Source organism: Lontra canadensis, unplaced genomic scaffold (assembly GCF_010015895.1).
Source record: "Lontra canadensis isolate GAN:19392208 unplaced genomic scaffold, GSC_riverotter_1.0 scaffold2, whole genome shotgun sequence".
NCBI classification, from domain to species: domain Eukaryota; kingdom Metazoa; phylum Chordata; class Mammalia; order Carnivora; family Mustelidae; genus Lontra; species Lontra canadensis.
The window spans coordinates 22,061,189-22,082,594 of NW_022630996.1; the positions used below are offsets into that span (position 1 = coordinate 22,061,189).

Here is a 21,406-nt window from a genome sequence, read left to right on the forward strand (position 1 = left end):
TCGTTTTCAATCATATTACTTGGGATTTAAGCTTTTCAGCACATTTGATATACAGGGAGCAATTACGACCGCCAGCGAAACGTCGGTCCATTGTGGCACTGTGCCGTCCATAATAGTTCCATTGTACCTTTGCAAGAGATGTTCGAGCGCTTTCTCAAATGTTGGTCTCAATGAAGGGCTTATCCAGAACTGGGGATAGTAGGAGTAACTGATCAAAGTCCTCCCACCGTTGACGTTGTGATAGAATTTCGTGCCATGCACCTTCTGCCATTCCTGCAGGGTTTCATTCAGTCTTTCGATCAGGTAGTACATTATCCCTCTGTTAGTTGAATCTCCAATGAAAAGAATCTACGAATTAGAGGAAAACATTTGCTTTCAGATCTGATGTTTACATGGTATGAGAGACAATACAAAGTAAGTCATTTGTTGAATACTCCTAAAGCCACAAGTCTAATTCTTTGGAAGAAAGCCCTTTCAGCTGTTAGAAATGATGTTAATCGTAATCTCCCCCAAATCTGTTCATTTTCCTCTCTTCCATATTCCTCATAATTTTATCAGCCACTGACCTGCTCACTCATGTTTAAAGCTTTTTGCTTTAGGTTCTCTTGGGTTTCTCCACATCCCTTAGGTAGTTTGCTTTCCCATCTAATGAGCTTAACAGATTTAATTGATTCAAATAGGCCTGAATCAGGGACCGTATGATGACTAACATAACATTAAAAAAAAAAAAACTCAAAACAAAAAACAAATAAGCATGAGGTATCTTAGTATTTAAGAATACTTAGATATTTTTTCCCACCTCTTCATTTCATAGATGAGAAAACTGAGAATTCACAGAGGCTGGATAGCTCAGTAGAAGTCATGCCACTATTTGAGAAAAGAGCCAGAGGGCTGGACCCTAAGCCTCTGACTATGTCCTAGGGAGCAGAACCCAGCACCATTTGCCCTGGAAGACTCTTACTCATCACCTCCTTCAAAACCCTCCCACTGCCCCGTGAAGCAGCTCTGCTTCAGGCTCCTATCACCCCAAAACTGTGGGAAAGGCTGCCCTCGAAGTCATGCTATACACGTGGCACGACTGGGATAAATTTCCCAATGCCTACTTCTGGTCCTCTCACCTTCATGCTCGAAAACCTTATTGGGTCTCCATTTTTTCTGTATAGTCAAGCCCACGTGATTGAGGTTGAGCCAACATTTGCAGAATTTTTATTGCATATCAGACTCTGCTAGGTGAAGACTTCACACAGGGCACTCCTTTTTAATCATAGTGGTGAGGTTTGAGTCATTATTTCCATTTCACAGAGGAGCAAACTGAGGCTCAGAAGGCTCAGGGAGCAATTTGAGGTTCATAAATCTGGTAAATGGGGAACACAGGACTCAAACCTAGGCCCTTTGACTCCAAGTGCAGGGTCAATGGCCCCGTCCTCCCAATGCTTCCCTTCAGGTAAGCAGGTCAGACTCCTACTTTTTTGCTGAACATGATTTGCACTCCACAACATCTGTTTTCCCTTGTGCTAATCCGCCTGCCTAGCAAGCTCCTCCCTCAGCAACCCCACCTGTGTAAACGCTGCACAAGCTCAGACCCCAAAGAAAAAAACCGTAACTCCCAGGGGGTCTTGTCCAGTGCCCCAGCTTGTCCAATGACCTTCTCTGTTCTCTGTGATTTCATTATATTTTTAATTTCCATTATAGATTTTATCAAAGACTACATGACATTATGGCTATTCAATCTGTCTTTTTTTCTCATCTCATGTCAAGAAATATTTGAGGTCAGAGTCAGGGTTAATTTCTAAATTCTAATTTCCCCCATACTACCATGCATACATTTCAAAAATACTTATTGAATTGAAAGTCAAAGGGACTTCTGTTCGAGACAATCCTTTTTAATGTCTTTGGACAGGTTTATTTCATTCTTCAGTTTTCTCTGTGTTGGGATTTCTCTTTCTGTTAGTCCTGCACATATTTTTCTCTGATTTTAACAGCAGCCATTGCTGGCATTTCTCAGGGCTACTGCACTTGTCTGTGCACAGCAGAATGAGTGAGAATCTGCAAATTTCATTCTTTCCATGGTAAGTGTATTCAATGAGCTGTGTGAAGAAATCCCCAAGACATCTCCTATTTGCCCTCAGATCAAACACCAGAAGCACCATCAAGCTAAACTGAATAATTTAGGGTGTCAAGGCCCCAGTCACTGATCCTCCTAGTCAAGTTCCCTTTGGGGCAATAAACTTCTGATATGATAAAATAATTTGTGAAATCCCTTGAAATTCTTCTTCCTGGATTTAACTTGTGTAACAATTTGTTTTTCTGATTTAGAGTTTTGATTTTTAAAAGGGAACTTTGAATAATCTGGAAAGCTCTTCATTTCAGATACTAGTAATTACCCTTTGGATCAGTTTGCTGGGGCTGCCAGGACAGAGTACCACAGACTGGGTGGCTTATGCAACAGAAATTCATTTTCTCACTATTCTGGAGGCCCAAAGTCCACAATCAGGGTATTTGCATGGTTGATTTCTTCTGAGGGCCTCTCTCCTTGTCTTGTAGATGGCTACCTTCTCTCTGAGTTTTCACATGGTCTTTCCTCTGTGTGTGTCTGTGTCCTCATCTCCTCTTCTTGTGAGGATACCGGTCACATGGGATTAGGGCCCGCCCATAAGAACTGATTTCGCCTTCATTACCTCTTTAAAGGCCCTACCTGCAAACACGGTCACATTCTGAGGTATTGGGCATTAGGACCTCAACTTGAGAATTTGGTTGGGTGGGAGAACATTTCAGCTCTTAACACTGGTAAAAGACCTTTAAGACCAGCTTTTTAAACTAAATTGCCACTACAGGTTTTCTGAGGGGTTCTTTTCATCACGGTGTAGAGATGCAATCCCTCCTAGGGTATCTCTGGGCTGTCAGTAAGATCACTGGGGGTCTGTACTGTGGCCTACAGGGAGAGATAAAGGGGCTCAGGAAAATCAAAGAAGCTGCTTGTTACTGAGAGAAGAACATTTTGGTCTTTTTTTTGTGGCGTTATACAAAGAGACAGCCCACAAAAAACGTCAGAGGCAAAAAGAGTTATGTGTCAGAATTCTAAGGTACAGTTACTTATTAACTAGATAATCTTAGATAAATTATGACTGCTCCAAGGTTTCCTCCTCTTATGTGTAAAAAGCGGGGGGGGGGGGGAATAACAGCACCGCCTTAGAGAACATCAGTGAGATTGTCCCAGCCATCTTGTTCCTGGCACCCAGGAAGCTCCCAATGTGAGCTAGCATGAAGGCACAGGAAAGGCCTCTAGCTGTGCAGAGCCATCCAGGGGGTCTTGGAGTGCATTGCTAGGCATTTTAAATTCAGCAGCTTGTTTAGAAGAAACGTCAGAGAAGATGGGGAATGTCTCAGTCACAGCGCTTGCCCTGAGAAGTCTGCTGCAGATCCCCGCCCCCGCCACTCACGGGGCTGCTGGTGAAACCCGAGCTCTGGATGCAGAACTGGGAAGCGCTCACCACCCTTAGCAAACCGACACTGTCAGAAACAGCCCTCGCCTCTCCATCCCTGACCAGGGACCAACAAGAGCTGCGGGGTTTGGGAGAAGGAAGCCTCACCACCAACATGTGCAAAACGAGTGCTAAATTGCAAATAACTAGGTAGCATTTTTCAAGTCTGGTGGTCAGGACTCTGGGAAGAATATTTCCTAGAGAATTGTTTTCTCCCAGAGCCTTTCTATTCTATGAAAGAGAGAGATGATAAGTTCTAACTAAAATGAAAATGCAGTTGTGATTTTAAGATGGCCTGTTCTGTAGGGGAGCAGTTTTGTAAGAGGCTGACGGGTATTCCCAAGTAATAGATTTCTAACTTCGAAAGGTCAATTCTTTTAAGCGTATGTACACAACTGAAAAACAACGTCAGGAAACAGAGTGGTTTTTCCCCCCAGTTACATGGCTAACAGCCAATCTTTATATCTTTTAGATCCTTCAATTTGGGGAATTTTCAAAAAGGAAATTTGTACGTTACTTGTTTTAAAGGTTGATATTAAAAGGCCTAAATTTCCATAAAAAATACTCAAAACTGGCCATAAAATTTGTAGATAATTCTTCTTTCCTGTCAACATTATTGCCCCACACTAGCATGTATAGGTGCTGATTGGCATAGTCAATTAATGAAAAAAAAATGTGATCATTAAATATAAATAACTAGCAAGCAATTATAAAAATAACCAATGTCAGCAATAGCTAGTTTATCCCCCCCTACCAAAACAGCAAAGATTTTGAAAGCCCCTACAATCTTATGAGCTTGGAGAAATGACCCCTCTCTCCTACAACTGTGTAGGGACCACAGGGGAGAGGTTTTATCTTCTTTCTTTTCAACTGTTGAATCCCAAGTCCCAGAGTAGTGCCTGGCATAAGAGTCAGTTCTCATGTGTTAAATGGATGAATGGAAACTTTGCTGTTTGGCAAATTGGCAAATTTTAAGGAATTCCACTTCTAGGAAATACTTAAGGATGTCTATTACAATATATTTTAAAAGCAAAGTACAATGGAAACAGTACAAATGTCTACCAGATTCCTTCTATTAAGGTATAATCATCCACTTGAATTTTTAAATCTTTTAACAATGATACTGTAATACATTGTGATGGGGAAGATTTTGGTTAACTTTTATAAAAAGCTCATGGCAATCCGAATATAAGTGATGATGGTATGTTTGTGAAAGGAAAAGTGCGTGGATGTGTAGAAAGGGTCCTGGAAAGTTACCCATGGTTATTTTGCAGGGGAGGATATGACAGTTTATTCTGTTTTCCAAAATGAACATAAAGTCCATTCTGTTTAGAAATATTTTGAAAATTCACATAAAAATAATCAGCTTAAACAAATTTTATTTCTACTTTTGTGAAACAGTGGCTTAAGGGTCGGTTTAATAAACCCATCACAGGAATTGTGCGAATCCTATTTTGGATCCAGGTGGCAACTTTATTCCAAAGTTCTGGTTCTCCAGTGCAAGAGGGGAACCCAAGGTGGGCTCTGGAGAGAAGCAGAAGCCTCTGTGCCTGGATGTGTCTTGGGAGGCAGGATCTTAGCTCATCAGTGGGAGACAAAGATGTGTTTAGAGGGGTTTTGTATCTGGTCTAGCTCTAAGACCCAGCAAGCAGTATGTCACTGAGAAGTTTACAGGGGCTGGCATATTTCCTACTCTTTTTTACACCACCATGGACCAGAGGATCTAGAAGTGTATCATGTTCCTAAGCTCTATTAAACCTTGGGGCTTATTTAAAATTCACTGTATTAGAAACACATGAAATGGTTTAATTATCTTTGTTTTCATTTCCTCATATTATATAGCCCCTGTATTAGGTGAGGTAGGCTACATGCTATAACAAATAGAGCCCCCAAAAGTAGAATGGCCTACATACAATGGAAGTTTAGTTCTCCCTCAGGAACATAGTCCAGGTGGTTCCAGCAGGTGTATATGTGGGGTGCGGGAAGGGTCCCCGGATGGTTAGACTGTGCTTACTTCAGTGATGGTTTCGAAGAGCTTTGCAGGCATTGATATTCGGCTGAGGGAAGGGGTAAGGAGGTGCCAGGGTGTCTGTGGACCCAGCAGGGCAGCTGAGCACATCACTGCTGCTCACACATTCCACGGGTTAGAACTCTGTCTATGGCAGCACCTACCTTCAAGGGAGACTGAGAACTGTAGTCAACTACATTGGCCAGGAAGAGGAGGAAATGGGTCTGATGAACACTTAGCTGGCCTTTACACATTCTCCTACATGCTGTCTTTCTGGGTTAAAAACTAAAACCTACATTCAGAGTCTTCCACATGTGAATTAGCGAAAGTATGAAGCATATGAAAGGCTACATTTATAATCCCCATGATGCAGAAAAGGATTTCTTTGAAAAATCAGTCCCTGAGACAAAAAATAGCAAGAAGTATTGTTGTATTAATATTAGTATTAGCATTAGTGAAAATGCAACCAAGTTTGGGAATTTTTGGCTGAAATATAAAAGTATAATGATTTTCTCTTAAAAAGGGGGAGGAGGGGCACCTGGGTGTCTCAGTGGTTAAAGCCGCTGCCTTCGGCTCAGGTCATGATCTCAGGGTCCTGGGATGGAGCCCCGCATCGGGCTCTCTGTTCGGCGGGGAGCCTGCTTCCCCCTCTCTCTCTGCCTGCCTCTCTGCCTACTTGTGATCTCTGTCTGTCGAATAAATAAATAAAATCTTTTTTAAAAAAAGTATAATGATTTTCATTGCATTCATCATCAATGAAGAGAACTAACAATGGTGCTACTTAAACAGGCAAATATTGTACTCTATGACCTCTTTCCTGCGGAGTCATCAAAAGTACCAAGGGCATAGCTAGCAAAGCAAGTTATAGGGAAATGAAAAGAGAAGCATTGGCGGCTCTCTGGGTTGAGTCAATACAAAGGCAGTAAAATGCCGGAGCTTGTTAGCTTCTCAGATTCTCTTCATCTGCTGAGGCTGAAAGAGAATTGGGTGTCTGTAGAATCAACAGGCCAGAAAAAAACCCTTGATTTTAAATAATTTTCCTCCTTCCTTTCTTTCCTCTTAACAGATATTCTATCTTCAGTATTCACAGAAATAGGGATATTTCTTCAGAACGAACAAAATGCATGTAGATGCCAAGACTGGACTCAGCTCAACTCACAGGAACCCACTGAAACCTTCCGGGAGAGGAAGTCACATAGGCATGCCATCGAAGCTACTTGTCCATTAATCTTGTCCATTAACGCTCTCTCATAGGTAAATAAGGAAATGACAGTGAGGTGAAGGGGTGTTTTATGCATTACCTCCAATCCAGGGCCAACCATAGCCCATCCATTAGAAAACTCCACAGTGATTCTGATAAGCCCTGTGATTAAGCTTCACTGCTCTCATAAGATACTCATTTCTAAATGAAGCAAGGGGTCACTCAGTCCTAATAGGAGGCTAAGGCTGATCAGAGAGCTAATGATATTTAGGGTATGATGAAAATCTAGCTCAGCAAAGCAACTGTCCGTGAAATATAATATGGTTACAATGGATGTTTTCCAATGGTGCGTATTGATTAAATTGGCTATAGATAACCAGCCGAGTTGCTCTTTGGGGCCTAGAACAAATGTAAATTGTCATTTAGGCAAATCACCCTCAAATATATGAAATTTGGCAAAAAGGAGAAACAAACGACTAAACTCTATCACCCAGACATAGGTCTTCTAGCTGTGTGGAAGAAAATTATTTATCCTTATTGCCATTCCATCTGGACTGAGGGCAATATGGATAAGCCATCCTTTCCTGGTGAGAGTGAGGTGATTTCCCTCCCCTTTATTCTTCCCTTTATATCGAAACTGACAAGAAACAATGAATTGTGTAACTATAACAAAACTCACATATTAGTCAGAACATATTATAAATTAGCCACACTTCAAAAATTTAAACACCTTCAAGTCCAGGACACTACTTAACTTGCTAACATTACTTAAAGATGTAAGTTACATTTCCTGTTTTAACAGCTGAGTTTAAGTACTTTCAGTAAATACTGCCTTATTATATTTTCCTTTCTTAATTGTGCTCTTCTCTCAGATACTGTTTTAAATTCTGAGCTGTGTTTTCAACTGACAAACAAAATAAGGGCTTGCTTAATTCTGTTTGGTCAGGCTCCTAAATTTTTTCCATTGTAAATTTGATTATCATATTTCTAAACTATAGCCTCTAAATTTCGCACTGTGATTACAAAGTTATGCTCTGATAAATTTTTGTGGATGTTCCATTCAGAACTTATTAAGTAAGAGGTGGGTATCTATTTGGAGAAATGTGTGAGAGTGTAATTGAAAACATAGATTGTATTTTTCTATTGATTTAGCTTGGACTCAGCACAGTTACATAACACAAAACCTCTACATAGCTGTGAAATCACTCATACTTGGATAAGTTGAGGGTTTAAAAGGAGCCCCACGTTTACCTGCCCTCCGTACACAAACAAGTGTGACATTGAAATGGGCTACAAATGCTTTGAGGAGAAATCTTTTTTTTTCTTTCTCTCTTTTTTCTTTCAAATGAACATATAATGTATTATTTGTTTCGGGGGTATAGTTCTGTGACTCATCCATCTTACAGAATTCACAGCACTCACTGTAGCACATACCCTCCCCACTGCCCATCCCCCGGCCACCCCAGCCCTCCCACCCCCCTCCACTCCACCAGCCCTCAGTTTGTTTCCTGAGATTAAGAGTCTCTTATGGTCTGACTGCTTTGAGGAGAAATCTTGTTCCCATGTTTCCTCCAGAGACCAACCTCCTGTTCGCATCATTGTAGCAAAGGCAAACCAGTGAGTCTAGAAAGTAACAGTCCTGATCACATGCCTCCAAGCACAGTGTGGTTGTTGGTCAAAGTTAATGGAAACTTGAAACACTTTTTAAGTCTCAATGGATTTGTGCCTTGTTCCAACCCCATAGGTGGGCATGCATTTCCAAGTATAGTCTTGCATTTCTCGTCTGTTCCCTCCAATCCAAAGGAAATCCAAGAAGGTACCAGCCCTGGACGGATTGGACTTTCACTGCATATTCTTTGCGGGCTCGGGGAGGGGGTGCATGAAGATCCTTATTTTTTTCTAGTTCATTTTTTCCAGTCCAAGCCATTTCAAAGTAACGAGTTTGGTAGATCGCCTGTAACAACCACCACAGTCCTGTGTAGGCACTTTTAACAACCTTCCAGAACCTTGAAGCCCAGAGTGCCCGCCTTGAGCTGCTCTCTACGTCTGCAACACACTATGTTCTAACAGTCGCTTCTCTCATGGATCTCCTTCTACTAGAAATTTAGCTTTTTGGAGGATCGCGTTTGTATGCCCCTAGAATAGATTCTTAACTCCACAAAAGCTAGATGAGTGAATGAGCAGTGGAACATCAAGAAAGTTAACAAAAAGTCTTGTTTTTACAAGCTTTCTGATGTGCGGCAGCCGAGTTAATCTGGAGCCGGTGCATAGACAATCACCTTGTCTGATGGGATCAGAGCTGTAGTACAGACTTGGGAACAGCTCGCGGGTCCGAGCTCCCACTGCTCCACAGCCCTGCTATCCTTATGCAGATGGGAAGGACATTTCTGTACCAAGTCGCTCAAGTAACATGTTTCTTTTGAATGTTTGACATAGTAGAAAGTGAGTCTTCCCCCTCCCCCAGAAATGTCAGTACATATGATGTTTAAAAAACAAAATATTTATGTTACTTGTTTTTCTATTTTTGTAATTGGTATGCTTTAACATACATTTGTCTTTGGAATAGAATCATGATTATGAAAAATTCTGGGTAGGATGAGAATTGTCTTTGCTTAGGAATGAAAGAGTTTTAAGATACTTTGTATATTTTTCTCATGGAGAGTGAGAAATAAATGTATTGGGAAAACTTTATGTTAACCTAATTCTATTCATAAATGGAGTTTTCTTAAGGTAAGTGCTATATGATAGTCACGATGGTGAACATTTACACAATTATGTCTCGGCTGTGTGGTGTGTGTGTGAACCCGTCTGTATGTTATCAGGTCCCATGGTTGTAAATATAAAATTTCTTTCTCTGACTCTCTCTCCTTTGGATTTCCACTGCCTCTGCCCTGGTTCTGACTTATACAACCTTTTAAAATACAGATTTTTTAGATTAAAAAATGCTCACCCATGAAAATGAAAACCACACAGATATTTTATTTTATTTTTTTTAAAGATTTTTTATTTATTTGTCAGAGAGAGACAGCACACATAAGCAGGAAGAGTGACAGGCAGAGGCAGAGAGAGAAACAGGCTCCCTGTGGGGCAAGGAGCCAGACGTGGGACTCGATCCCAGGACCCTGGGATCATGACCTGAGCCGAAGGCAGCGGCTTAACCAACTGAGCCACCCAAGTGTCCCCCATACAGATATTTTAAAAAAGATCTCTTCACCCTTTGCCAACCATGCTTTGCTCCCTGAGCTGGCTTCATGGGCATGTGACCCAGGGGGCTGCCCAGAGTCCGTGCAGTGGGAGGGTCCTGAGCTTCCTTTCTTGCTCTGCTGTTACCGTCTTGGAACTCTTAATCATTTTGAACACAGGGTCCTGCATTTTCGTTTTGCCTGGGCCTTGCCAAATACGTAGCTGGTCCTGTCATCACACCATCCCTCTCCTGCTCCCCTTCACTTATGTAATCGTTCTTGATGGTGTTACTTCCAGAATTTTCTGTGTATGCAGGCATGTTTACATGTGTGTATTAGTTTTTACATCAATAGCGTTGTTCTATACATATATTATAGAATATATATTCTATCTTTGAACCCATACTTTAGAAATCCGCTGATGAGGCCAGCTGCCCCGGACTGTTGTCTGTCTGCTCACGTGGCAAGCATACGTTTTCTACTTGAGAAAACTAAACCTCAGAGAGATTGAATAATTCTCCCATGATCCCACACAGAAAAACTGGCATACGTTCATCCCAGTCCCCACTTGCTTTGACTCCTCAATGTTGTGTAATGGAATTCTTCCATTAAAGAGTCTCTGCCACCCCCGCACCCGTATCCCCCTCCCTGTAGGCAGTCTCTATACTGCTGTGGAAGGATTTTTCTAATTCTGGCCATGTCTCTCCTTTGCTAAAAATGTACAATGCTTCCCTGCGGTATATAGAATACATTCGCATCCTGGTAAACACATCAGACTCTGTGGAAGCATGGCCAGTGTGCCAGTCAACCAGAGTTCTGAGCAGGAGGGTCTGAATGGTGCCTCTGGGCTAAGATACTCACTAAGATAAGCCCTCACTACTAAGCAGTTAGCCAGCTGGTCTCCGCCAGGATTGCCTAATCTGAACACACAGTTTATTTTCAGACTTTGCAACATTCTCTGTAACAGGTAGAAAAAAGGGGATCTTCCTTTTTTCTTAGCATTACTTTGTACAGTTGCTAATAACTAGCCTTGAAATTAACAAAGACTGTTATCATTTGTGCTGCCACCCACCTCCCCCCAATTTCTATATTGAAACCCTACCCTGGTATTAGGAAGTGGGACATCTGGAAGGTAATCAGGTTTAGATGAGGTATTGAGGGTGGGGTCTCCATGATGGGATTAGTGTATTTAGAAGAAAAGGCGGACCAGAGCTCTACCTCTGTCTTGTGAGGACCACAGAAAGGCGGCGGATGGAGGCTGGGAAGGAGCTCTCAACAGAACCCAACCCCGGCTGGTCTCCAGATCTCAAGATTTCTCTGCCTACAGAGCTATGAGAAATGAACATCTGTTGCCTAAGCCACCCAGTCTACAGTATTTTAATACAGATGAGGGAGGCTTTTCGCTTTCTGCAAACTGTTTAATCTACGTTGCAGGATTAGATCATATAGGCTTCTTTTACTTTATGGATAAAGAACGTGAGCCGGGGAAACAGTATGTATCATGTCAAAAGCCATGGAATTTAGTTATGAACTTAAATTAGCATCTACTGCCTTTCAGGTTAATAGACTGTGACATCTTGGAATTTTCCTGAACGCTCTAAATTCTGAGGTCAGAACAGTATTCTGGAAGACTTTAGAGATGTCTAACTATTGCAGCAACAACTATTTTCATTGCTTCCAGTCCTGCATTTCTTAGATGTGGATGTTGGATTGTCCAAGTTGGTGGTTAAAAATGCCGGAGTAGTAGCCATACATCTGTGTGGGATCATGGGAGAATTATTCAATCTCTCTGAGGTTTAGTTTTCTCAAGTAGAAAACATATAATAGCTATCTCACAGATTTATGATTAGAAATAAAGTTTTTAACCTATCTGTTTACTCAACAAATATTTGTTAAGTGACCATTACATATCAAAAACTTGGGCTAAGCAGTGAGATTATGTTAGTGATTCAAACATGTCCCTTGTCCTCATGAAGCTTACTGTCTGGTCAGACTTAAGGTATGAAAAATGTAGCTGCACACTTATTTCCTTGCACAGAATCAATTCTCAGTTAATAAGACTTATGGTTCATACATTTCCAGATGTTTGTGTTCTTCTCTTTCCTTTTTAAAAGTAACTAAGGGGGATTGGGGCGCCCGGGTGGCTCAGTGGGTTAAAGCCTCTGCCTTCGGCTCAGGTCATGATCTCAGGGTCCTGGGATCAAGCCCCGTGTTGGGCTCTCTGCTCAGCAGGGAGCCTGCTTCCCTTCCTCCCTCTCTGCCTACTTGTGATCTCTGTCAAATAAATAAAATCTTTAAAAAAAAAGTAACTAAGGGCTGCTTCGTCTTCAGGGCTACTCCCTGTCATGACAATTGGGGCATTTATATTGGAATCACCATGAAGGAGAATGTCCATCCTCCTGCCCTGCCCTTCTGCCCTCCCCCACCCCCATCATTATTTTTAAATTATTTGCTAGTAGAGGATCTGAACCTAGGCTGATCTGAAAAACTGGCATACGTTCATCCCAGCATTCTTTCCCTAATACATTAACAGAACTTAAAAAAAAAAATGGGGTTTTGAACTCAGTCTTGCTCCTATGTGAGTGCTTACAAACGCTTTATAAGGAAATGTCTGTCTAATAAAAAGTACTTTGAGAATCTGGATAAGAATTACTTACTTCATGTTAACCAGGCATCTCAGTCTATGTGCCCAGTTCACACGTCCAAGAGCTCGGCCGGGATCTACCTACTCAGAGCGCGCCTAGCAAGGAGACACTGCATGTCCGACAGATCAGCTTAGAGGCCTCACTAAAGGGAAAGCAGCCTAGTGAGGTCCACGTGAGACCTGCCCGGGAATGTGAAAGAAGATCAGGAAGGTTAGCGTGTCATGCACTCAGGAAGCTCTAGCAGAAGTGAGCCTGACATGCAGGGGACATTTCATTGCTCGAGCAAGCGAACTCCAGATGTCTTGCTGCAACCCTGGGACCTGCTGGGGCGGCCGCTGATGAGGCCAGCTGCCCCGGACTGTTGTCTGTCTGCTCACGTGGCAAGCTCTTACCAATGCGTGCTGAGAAAACCAGCATGGAATTGGGGCAGCATGGGACAGGACTTTAATATCCTCCATCTGTCAAGTAGACTTACTTGGAAATAATGGAGCATTCTGAGCAAGGATCGTTCAGGCCTTTCTAGGATAACATTTACCCATGACTCTAAAAGCCAACTGCATGCAGTTAGATATCATCTACCGAGTAAGAGAGCAGGAACAGGTCTAGTCAATACAATGGCATGGCTCTTGGGGCTACAGGGGCCATGAATGAAAGGCTTCCCCTCACTGGATCCAGAACCTACCTTCCTTCCTCCCAGGCACTGCTGGAGTTGGGGCTTAGTGAGAACACCATATTGGCAGTCGTGGGGTTGCCAAGTTATTTCTCTCCAGTCGCAGGTCCTGTTGTCTGAACAGCTAAGGCAAGGCACGATCCATTGGCCTGGAATGGAAAGCAAAGCCTTGGTTCAGATTTTCCCAGTGAAACGAGTTTGTCAGTCACTGCGGTGAAAACACCACTCTTTACCATGTAAGTCCACAGAGTGAGGCATGGCCCCCCGCCAACCAGATAGAATTGCAACATGTAGAAAGGTTCTGAAGTAACACAGCCCATGCCGAAATCAAGTAGGAGTCCTGCTCTGTGAAACTACCTTCTTGACGAAAAACCAAGCAATTGGATGCTCCTCAATTATTACTCATTTTAAAATAATGCATTAGCACTTAATAGGACCAAAGTAGATGGGAAGCCACTAATATTAAGGCAGTTGGCCACACATCCTCATTGACCTAACATATGCTTAGGTTAGCAATCCAATAATAGATAGAGTCCCTGCTTTCAAGAGAGTCAAAGTATAAAAGAATTACTTTAATATTCTGGTAACTTGTTATTTTGAAGACTAGGTATTGTTCCTTAACTTGATCAGTGACCATTTTGGTGTAAATCTCTTCAGCACGTTCTAGCTCTATTGCCTTCATTTCTGCTAATGCACGTTATATATCTAGCACAATTACGATGTCATATTTACCTTTGTTACTAACAGACTTCAGGCACAAAGTAGGTCACAAGCTTTAGTAAATGTTTATGAGATAAATGAATTGTTCACAATGCATTTGAGATCTTTTCTATTTTATTGATAAAGTGATATGTATTCAAATACTTCCGATTTCAGTGTGAGTTAACATATTAATAATTTCTTAGAAAAAATTCAAGATATGACTTTTTTTTTTGATTTTTGTTTTTTCCTTCTTCATCTTTTCAGAAATGGAGTTTGAACCCGTACACTGAATACGGAGTGGTTACTTACCCTTTGTGGACAATACCCTGATGTCTCCAGGAATCACAGGCCCTACCCTCAAGATCTTGCTTATGTTACCACTAGCTGTTTCTCTTCAAAATACCGAGGAGGTAAATATTCCTAGCTGCTTTTTGAGTTAGAAAGAAAAAAAAAAAACACGAACAACTTTACCCATTCTGGCTTTGCTTTGTGGTTCTGGTAACAAAAGTATTTGGTGTGACACTAATTTTAGTGAGAAGAATTCCTACTTTCAGGTGATGAATATGGTGCATTAACATTTCATGACCTCAGGGACGTCAGAACTGTGTGTTTGTGGAATAGTTAGACATAATACAATATGAAAGAAGATCGAGTTTATGGCTCACAGAAAAGGAAAAAAAATGTGGGTCTATTAAGAGAGAACTGGGGGAGATAAAATAGTACTTTCTGGGAGGATTTTAATGTATTATGTTATTGAAATATCTACCCTACTAGATGTTAGGTGTTATTGGTGTTAAAACCTAATAACTAAAAAAAAAAAAAAAAATTACGTTTCATAGCATGTGTCAGATGCTAGGGATATTCTGAGCACTTTAATATATTAATGTATGTAAACCTCTTAACTTACAATGCTAAACTTCAAGAAATTTATAATCAGGTTAGAGGGTTCCAATTTATACAGTAAAATAGTTACAACACAATAAAGGTAAGGCATAATTGAGTAAAGATATCTGTGTGGTGCCAATAGGGTGTGGGCTCTGGAGACACACACGCCTGAGCTCGGCCTCCAGTGAGCTCCACGGGCCTCAATGAGGCCCATTAGAGTTACCTACAAAGCTTTTTAAAATCCCCATGCTCAAATTATATCCTGGACTGATTAAATCAGAACCACTGGTATGGAACTGAGGCACCAGGATTTTTTTAATGCTTTTCAGGTGATCCTAATTTGCAGCCATGGTTGAGAACCACTATTTAACTTGGAAAAATTACTTAATATTCTCTCTAGGAGAAAAAAAATATATAGCACCTAACATAGTGCCTGATACCTAGCAACCAGGAGATAGATTTTTCTCCCCCACCTTAAGTAAGCTGTGGCAGTTCAGAATAAGGAAAGCATCGTGAGGGTCAGAGTTGTCTGGAAGGTAGGGTCTTCTGGATAGATCAGATTTGGAGAGATAGAATGGGTGGTACTTTGGGTACAGTGACAGGTAGCCCTAACAGCAGTAGGACTGAAGAAGTAAGAGGCCTCCACAAAAGATTCCATGTAGGAGAGAAAAAGAAGTCTGCTAGGTAAAAGGCATTTTCGAAGTTTCCAGATGTAGAGAAGAGCAGTGCTACTAAAAGACATGACATAGAGGGGCGCCTGGGTGGCTCAGTGGGTTGAGCTTCTGCCTTCAGCTCAGGTCATGATCCCAGGGTCCTGGGTTTGAGCCCTGCATTGGGCTCTCTGCTCAGCAGGGAGCCTGCTTCCTCCACTCTCTCTGTCTGCCTCTCTGCCTACTTGTGATCTCTCTCTCTGTCAAATAAATAAATTAAAAAAAAAAAAGACATGACATAGAAAAAAATTTATTTTCTCCTTCTTGAAAAACTTCAGTCTCTAGACTGAATGCAGTTAATGACCCCTGTCCATTATATACATACACTATATATTACATATATATTATATATGTCTATATCCTAAATGACATAGAAAATTTAGGAGAGATGTTGAGTATTGAACGGCAAAATGAAGACTGTCCTCAAAATGCTTATTTCTCCATCCAATTCTCTTTGTAATTTTTCTGTGGTGTTCATTCATCTTGCTTCTAATTCTAACTTTGCCCTGGAATATAGGATTTGTAATCAATAACCACCTCCTGCATAAATATCTTTACATCTTCATAAAGATTTGTGGTCAGTGGGCATCCTCTCGAATGGAGTTGGAATGGGGCTTTGGGTCTCCTGTCCATCCTCCTCTTTTACAGATGAGGTAAACTGAGGACCCAAGAATTGAAGGACAGAAGTGGGATCATGCGGTTAACGACTCGCTGGACCAGAACTAAGGTCTTGGAGTCTCCAGTTTGCTGATCCTTCTGTCATGTTAGGCCCGGGGAGCACAACACCATCAGCCAGAAATGAAATATGGCGCAACAATCTCTTTGGTAGCACTTACCAAAAAACACACAAGGAAAACACACAAATAGGTTATTTTAATGAATTTATCTTTATATTGAAATGCAGAATTTATTTAGTGGGTTCATATGTTGACAGAGACTATGTTAAAAAAAAAAAAAGATTGTTAATTTTCTTTCTAACAGGATGGTGGCGTATTAGGGACCTAAATGTGTATCCGCTAATGAGACTATATTAAGTACTATTTTCAAGGGCTTGGTTTTCATCAGATCCTTGAGTATTTCAGAGCGCGTGCTTCCTCTCCCCCAAACACTCTCTCCCCCTCTAACCTTGCTGACAGCTAATTTTGTACAAAACGGGGCCTTCTTTGGCCATTTGCTTCTAAAGCTGAAGAAGCAAGAGGCCAATTGCAGGCACAAAAATCCAAATATGGGGACAATTAGTTTGTGGGCATAAAATCTCAAGCACATCAAAAGGACTCCTGATTGGGTCTCTGAAAACTTGGCCCCAATGGTTCATACTACTATATATTTATATAGTCATAACTCTTTGCATTTTTGTATTGGTTAAAAATGCCCCCCTTTTTTATTGTGATTTAGTAATGCTGCTTGAAAGAGACATCTGTATAACATCAGCAGGACTGGAGTTTCTTGATATTTTAAATGATACCAGCTCTTAACTAAAATTGTCAAAAAGAGGGACATAAATTCTATGTTATATATTTAAACATTGAATCAATCAAAGCTGTGATTTCTGAAATAGAGTATGACATGTGTTTTAGGGAATGACATTCTGAGGAATAAAAATGGCTTTTGGGAGAAGTTATTTGGTTTATAATTGTAGCTTTATATTTAATGCGCGTTAGGGTTAAGCCATTTACGTGAATCAGATTGGCTGACATAATGGAGAGAAGAAATTCACCTTTGTGACTTGGGGCCATGGTGGGATGTAAAATCATATAGATGGCACTAATTCCTGACCCTATGTTATAAAATAAAGCAGTTTTCACTTAAGGGAAAAAATACATCATATGTTCAACTTTAGAAGTATTAAAGTACAAGCTGTCATATTTCCTTGCTACAAAGAAAAGATGGTACTATCTTTTGTTCACATATCGTAAAATGCATTTGGAGCTATTTTCTTTAATGTTATTCTCATTCAAATATCATTGTATAAATTTCTTCATCAGATTAGAAGAATTGTTTTTTTCTTTCTTAAGCAAGAGATTTTACTCTTGGTTGTGTCTTATAGTTAAATTATTTTCTAAAGGCTAAAAATCAACTGAAAGATTAAAAAAAAAAAACCTGGCACTCAAAATTGTATTAGCTAGTGTTATTGAAAAGACATGTAGACCATCATTTCATTGGCAAGGTGAAAAAATGGATCCGGTTTGCTAAGTAACTATAATGTGCTGTGAAAATAAGATTTTGGAACTAATCTATGGTCATCAAGCTAAAGCCGGAGGGCCTGAGTCAACTTCCTTCCACTGCTGTCCACCATGACAACTGCTTTCAGCAGGACGGAGTCCTACTGTCCAGGAAGGAAATCTCTGCCTGCAAAAAATCCGTTCTTGCAAACTGCTGTCCCTGGTCTCACTCATTCGTTTTAAATCTTTGGGTCTTTAGGACTGTATGGGTGGGGCAGTGAGCCCTGACTGATCGTGCCCTGACTGCTCACAGTGTTCCACGGAAAGGAGGAGGACTTGGATCTTGGTTTTAGTTCAGCAACCATTTTTAAATCATATCTTAGACATTGAAAGATGAAAAAGGGGCATTGTTTGCTCTGGAGAAACATGCAATCGAGGGCAGTCATCAGTAATGCACCTTTGACTATATTAATACACACACACTGTAATGTGTGTACCTATACTCCTGTATCTATGTATTAAGTTCATTATAAAACAAAAGTAAGGATGATTAGATATAAATAAATGCACGTATATTTTCATCTTTACTGGCTTCATCCCGTGGACTGTCCCATGCCACTCCCTCCCCTTGCTCCCGTGGATCATTCCACTCTGAAGACTGGGTTAGTGAAAGAGAGAGAAACATAATGAAGTAAGGGCTAAGGGGAAAATGTGCCCAAAGTATTCTGGGAGCACAGCAAAGAAGCCAGTCTGGGGGTGGGGTGGTAAGGAGAGGCTTCCTAGAGAGGAAAATACAGCATCAGGACAATGGGGCTGGGATGGGAAGAAGACTTTGAGCCTCAGGGGACAGCACGGATCAGAGTGTGGAATCATGCAGGTGTACTGTGGGCATGAAGTGAAACCAAGAGGCTGGGAGGACCTGGGAGACAGGGAAGGCCAGATTTAGAGGCCCAGTACTGTCAGGCTAAGGACATGGACTTGCCTGGGGAGTCAATTTTGGGGTCTTCTGTGAAGAAGCCTAGCTATTCAAGGTACCAGAAGTTGCCTGCTGGAAGGCAGTCCCTCCTGTTAAGAACCAGGCACAGAGGGCACCTGGGTGGCTCAGTGGGTTAAAGCCTCTGCCTTTGGATCAGGTTGCGATCCTGGGGTCCTGGGATAGAGCCCTGCATTGGGCTCTCTGCTCAGTGGGGAGCCTGCCTCCTCCTCTCTCTCTGCCTGCCTCTCTGCCTACTTGTGATCTCTGTCTGTCAAATAAATAAATTTAAAAATCTTTTAAAAAAAGAAAAAAGAACTAGGCACAGAGGCAGCTTTGTGACAGGGCCTGGCACATAAGTTACAGCAAATTTAATAAATAGAAAAAGGTGCCACTTCTTGAGGAAACTCAGTACTCTCTGACTTTTGTTGGAGAACTTTTGACTTGGTTCAGCAGGAGGAATGGAATTAAGTTGTTTTATGATTCTCATAAAATGTCATCTGATAAAAAAAATCCTTAACTAGACACATTGGTGTCTCCTTTGTATGTAAGAGCCTATATCTCATTTAGTTGAGAATCGTAAACTACACCACCTGACACGCCATGATGGGTAAATCCCTCCCTGTGCGCCGGCTGTAATTCATTATTTAGAACACATGTTCAAGAACGGGGATATGCCCACGTTTGTTAGTTCATGTGCATGGCAAATTGCAATTTGTACTGCACATTTGTGAAACTCATTTCCCATTCAAGTTGTGGTGTGAAGTTCATGGCAAGGGTAGAAAAGTTCCTGAGTGTTTTCTCAGACTCTTTAGATGAAGGGAGGCTTGGGGTCAAGAGGCCAGAGGGACAACCAGGAATCTCAGAGAAGAGGCCCCCTGCTCCCCTTATCTCTTTGGAGGTAATTTTAGTCCCAGCTTTAGCTGAACCCCAGTAGTCTCCACTGAAAGAAGAACACTGGGGAAGGAGAGAAACAGGGAAGGTGGGCAGTGGCACCAAAGTGTCTCATTCCCGGTCTGCTCTAGAATTAGGCAGGGTTCAACACTGCAATTTCGATTTGACATAATGATTTTCCTGCCTCTGTTAATTAATGCACAGTATATGGGAGACATTAGTGATCATTCTCAATGATTTTTTAAATAAATGATTTAAACCTACACTTGTTCCCTTAAGCAGTTCTTTGCTTCCCAGAATAGCCAGCAGATATTTACTTTGTCCCTTCTCTGCAGAAATTATGGTGCTAAGTGAATTGACAGAGTGTGAACAAGTCAGACTCCTTGTCCTCAGACAGCTGGCGATCTGGGAAAACTGACCTCGAAGAATTATTTACATACTTAACATTTAAATGATTGTGGCAATGGTCATGGAAGAAAGGCACAGGGTGCTATGAAAATATACAATAAAGAAATAAAGCAGGGGCTCAAGAAAGGCTTTCTGGTACAAGTGACTCTTTGGTCAATATCTGTAGATGAATACGGATTAACCAGGCAAAGAGCAGAGGGTGAAGAAAAGAAGATTTTGGTGCATCAAAATAGTTCACATACTAAAGCAACGCATTCCGATTAATTAGATGTGTTACCGTTCACACCAATGAAAAAGTCATGCAGTACCTTGATTTTTTCTTTGTATAAGGATAGTTTAACTAAGTAGATATGTCTCTGTATTAGAGGATTTTTGAGGAGAAGTGATATCCAGAGTAATAGTCACCTGTTGTGTCCCCAGATGGACAGATCTTTAGTTCGGGCTGTGAAATGGCTTCAATGTAGTCAGAGGAAATAGGCTGTAACCCACAGGTTTCCTCTGGGTGAATCAGCAAACCACAATCCTGCATTAAAATAGTAGAAATTAGCTGTAATGAACCTGACCTATAGTAATAAAATCTAAAAAAACAAGATTATTTTTTGTGCCAAATAACTTTTGCAAATAACTTTTACCCTTCTTGTGGTTTTGACTTCTCAACAGTTGTTTGTGCTGGAAGTAACTACTTGCATTGAGCGATGAATATAAATTCTAATGACAATTTAACCTTTATTTTGGCATTGATATTCATTACTGCATTAATACTGCCACTGATATTATTGCTCTGCCATTTTTTAAAGAAATGGATGCAAGTTTTACCTTAAAAAATACACCTGTGTGTTGTTGACTCATTAAAAACAGACTGTAAGATAAGATATCAAGTGAAAAAACCATCAGTGTGAAAAAAAATGGGAAATATTTGAGGAGAATGTTAACAGATGAATTTCACTTCAAAGCACATTTACTACAGACATGGAATTAAGTACATATATTTTATTCAAAACATGTTCACATGTTTATAAAAGTAGGTACCGTCTCACTGCAGTGAATATCATTATAGACGCATGTTCAGTACTAAGCAATGTTTTCTCCAGTCTGACACGCGCAGTGGAGAACAGCAGTTTAGCTCTCTGGAATCTCTCTTCCTTTCTCCTCTACTCAAGCAGGTCAGAGCACACTCATTTTCATTTAGTTTTTCCTTCCTTCCTCCCTTCCTCCCTCCCCGCCATCCCTCCCTCTTCCCCTCTCCTTCCCCTCCCTCCTCTCTCTCGCTCTCTCATGCACACATGTGCTCTCTTTTTATGGAGGTAAAATTGGTACATAACATTATACAAGTTTCAACTGTAAAACATGACAATTCAACAGGTGCACACTACAAAGTGATCTTCTAGCTTCTTCTTACAAGGTATTGACTCCTGTACCTGACCTGCGTCCCTCCATCTGACCTCGCCTCATTCCACCATCTCCCTTCTCACCGGCTTCTCTCA

The 21,406-nt window shown here is 41.1% G+C and overlaps 1 protein-coding gene across 2 annotated transcripts in view; it reads right to left on the reverse strand.

Annotated features, from left to right (window-relative positions):
* CPED1 (cadherin like and PC-esterase domain containing 1) overlaps nucleotides 1–21,406 on the reverse strand; it is a 262,654-nt gene that overhangs the window by 19,865 nt on the left and 221,383 nt on the right. For both annotated transcript variants that reach the window (XM_032870574.1, XM_032870566.1), the window contains 3 exons: nucleotides 20,328–20,445; nucleotides 13,201–13,337; nucleotides 128–348 (listed from right to left, as the gene is read on the reverse strand). In XM_032870574.1, coding sequence (XP_032726465.1) covers nucleotides 128–348; nucleotides 13,201–13,337; nucleotides 20,328–20,445 — 476 coding nt within the window. The remainder of the gene's footprint in view (nucleotides 1–127; nucleotides 349–13,200; nucleotides 13,338–20,327; nucleotides 20,446–21,406) is intronic.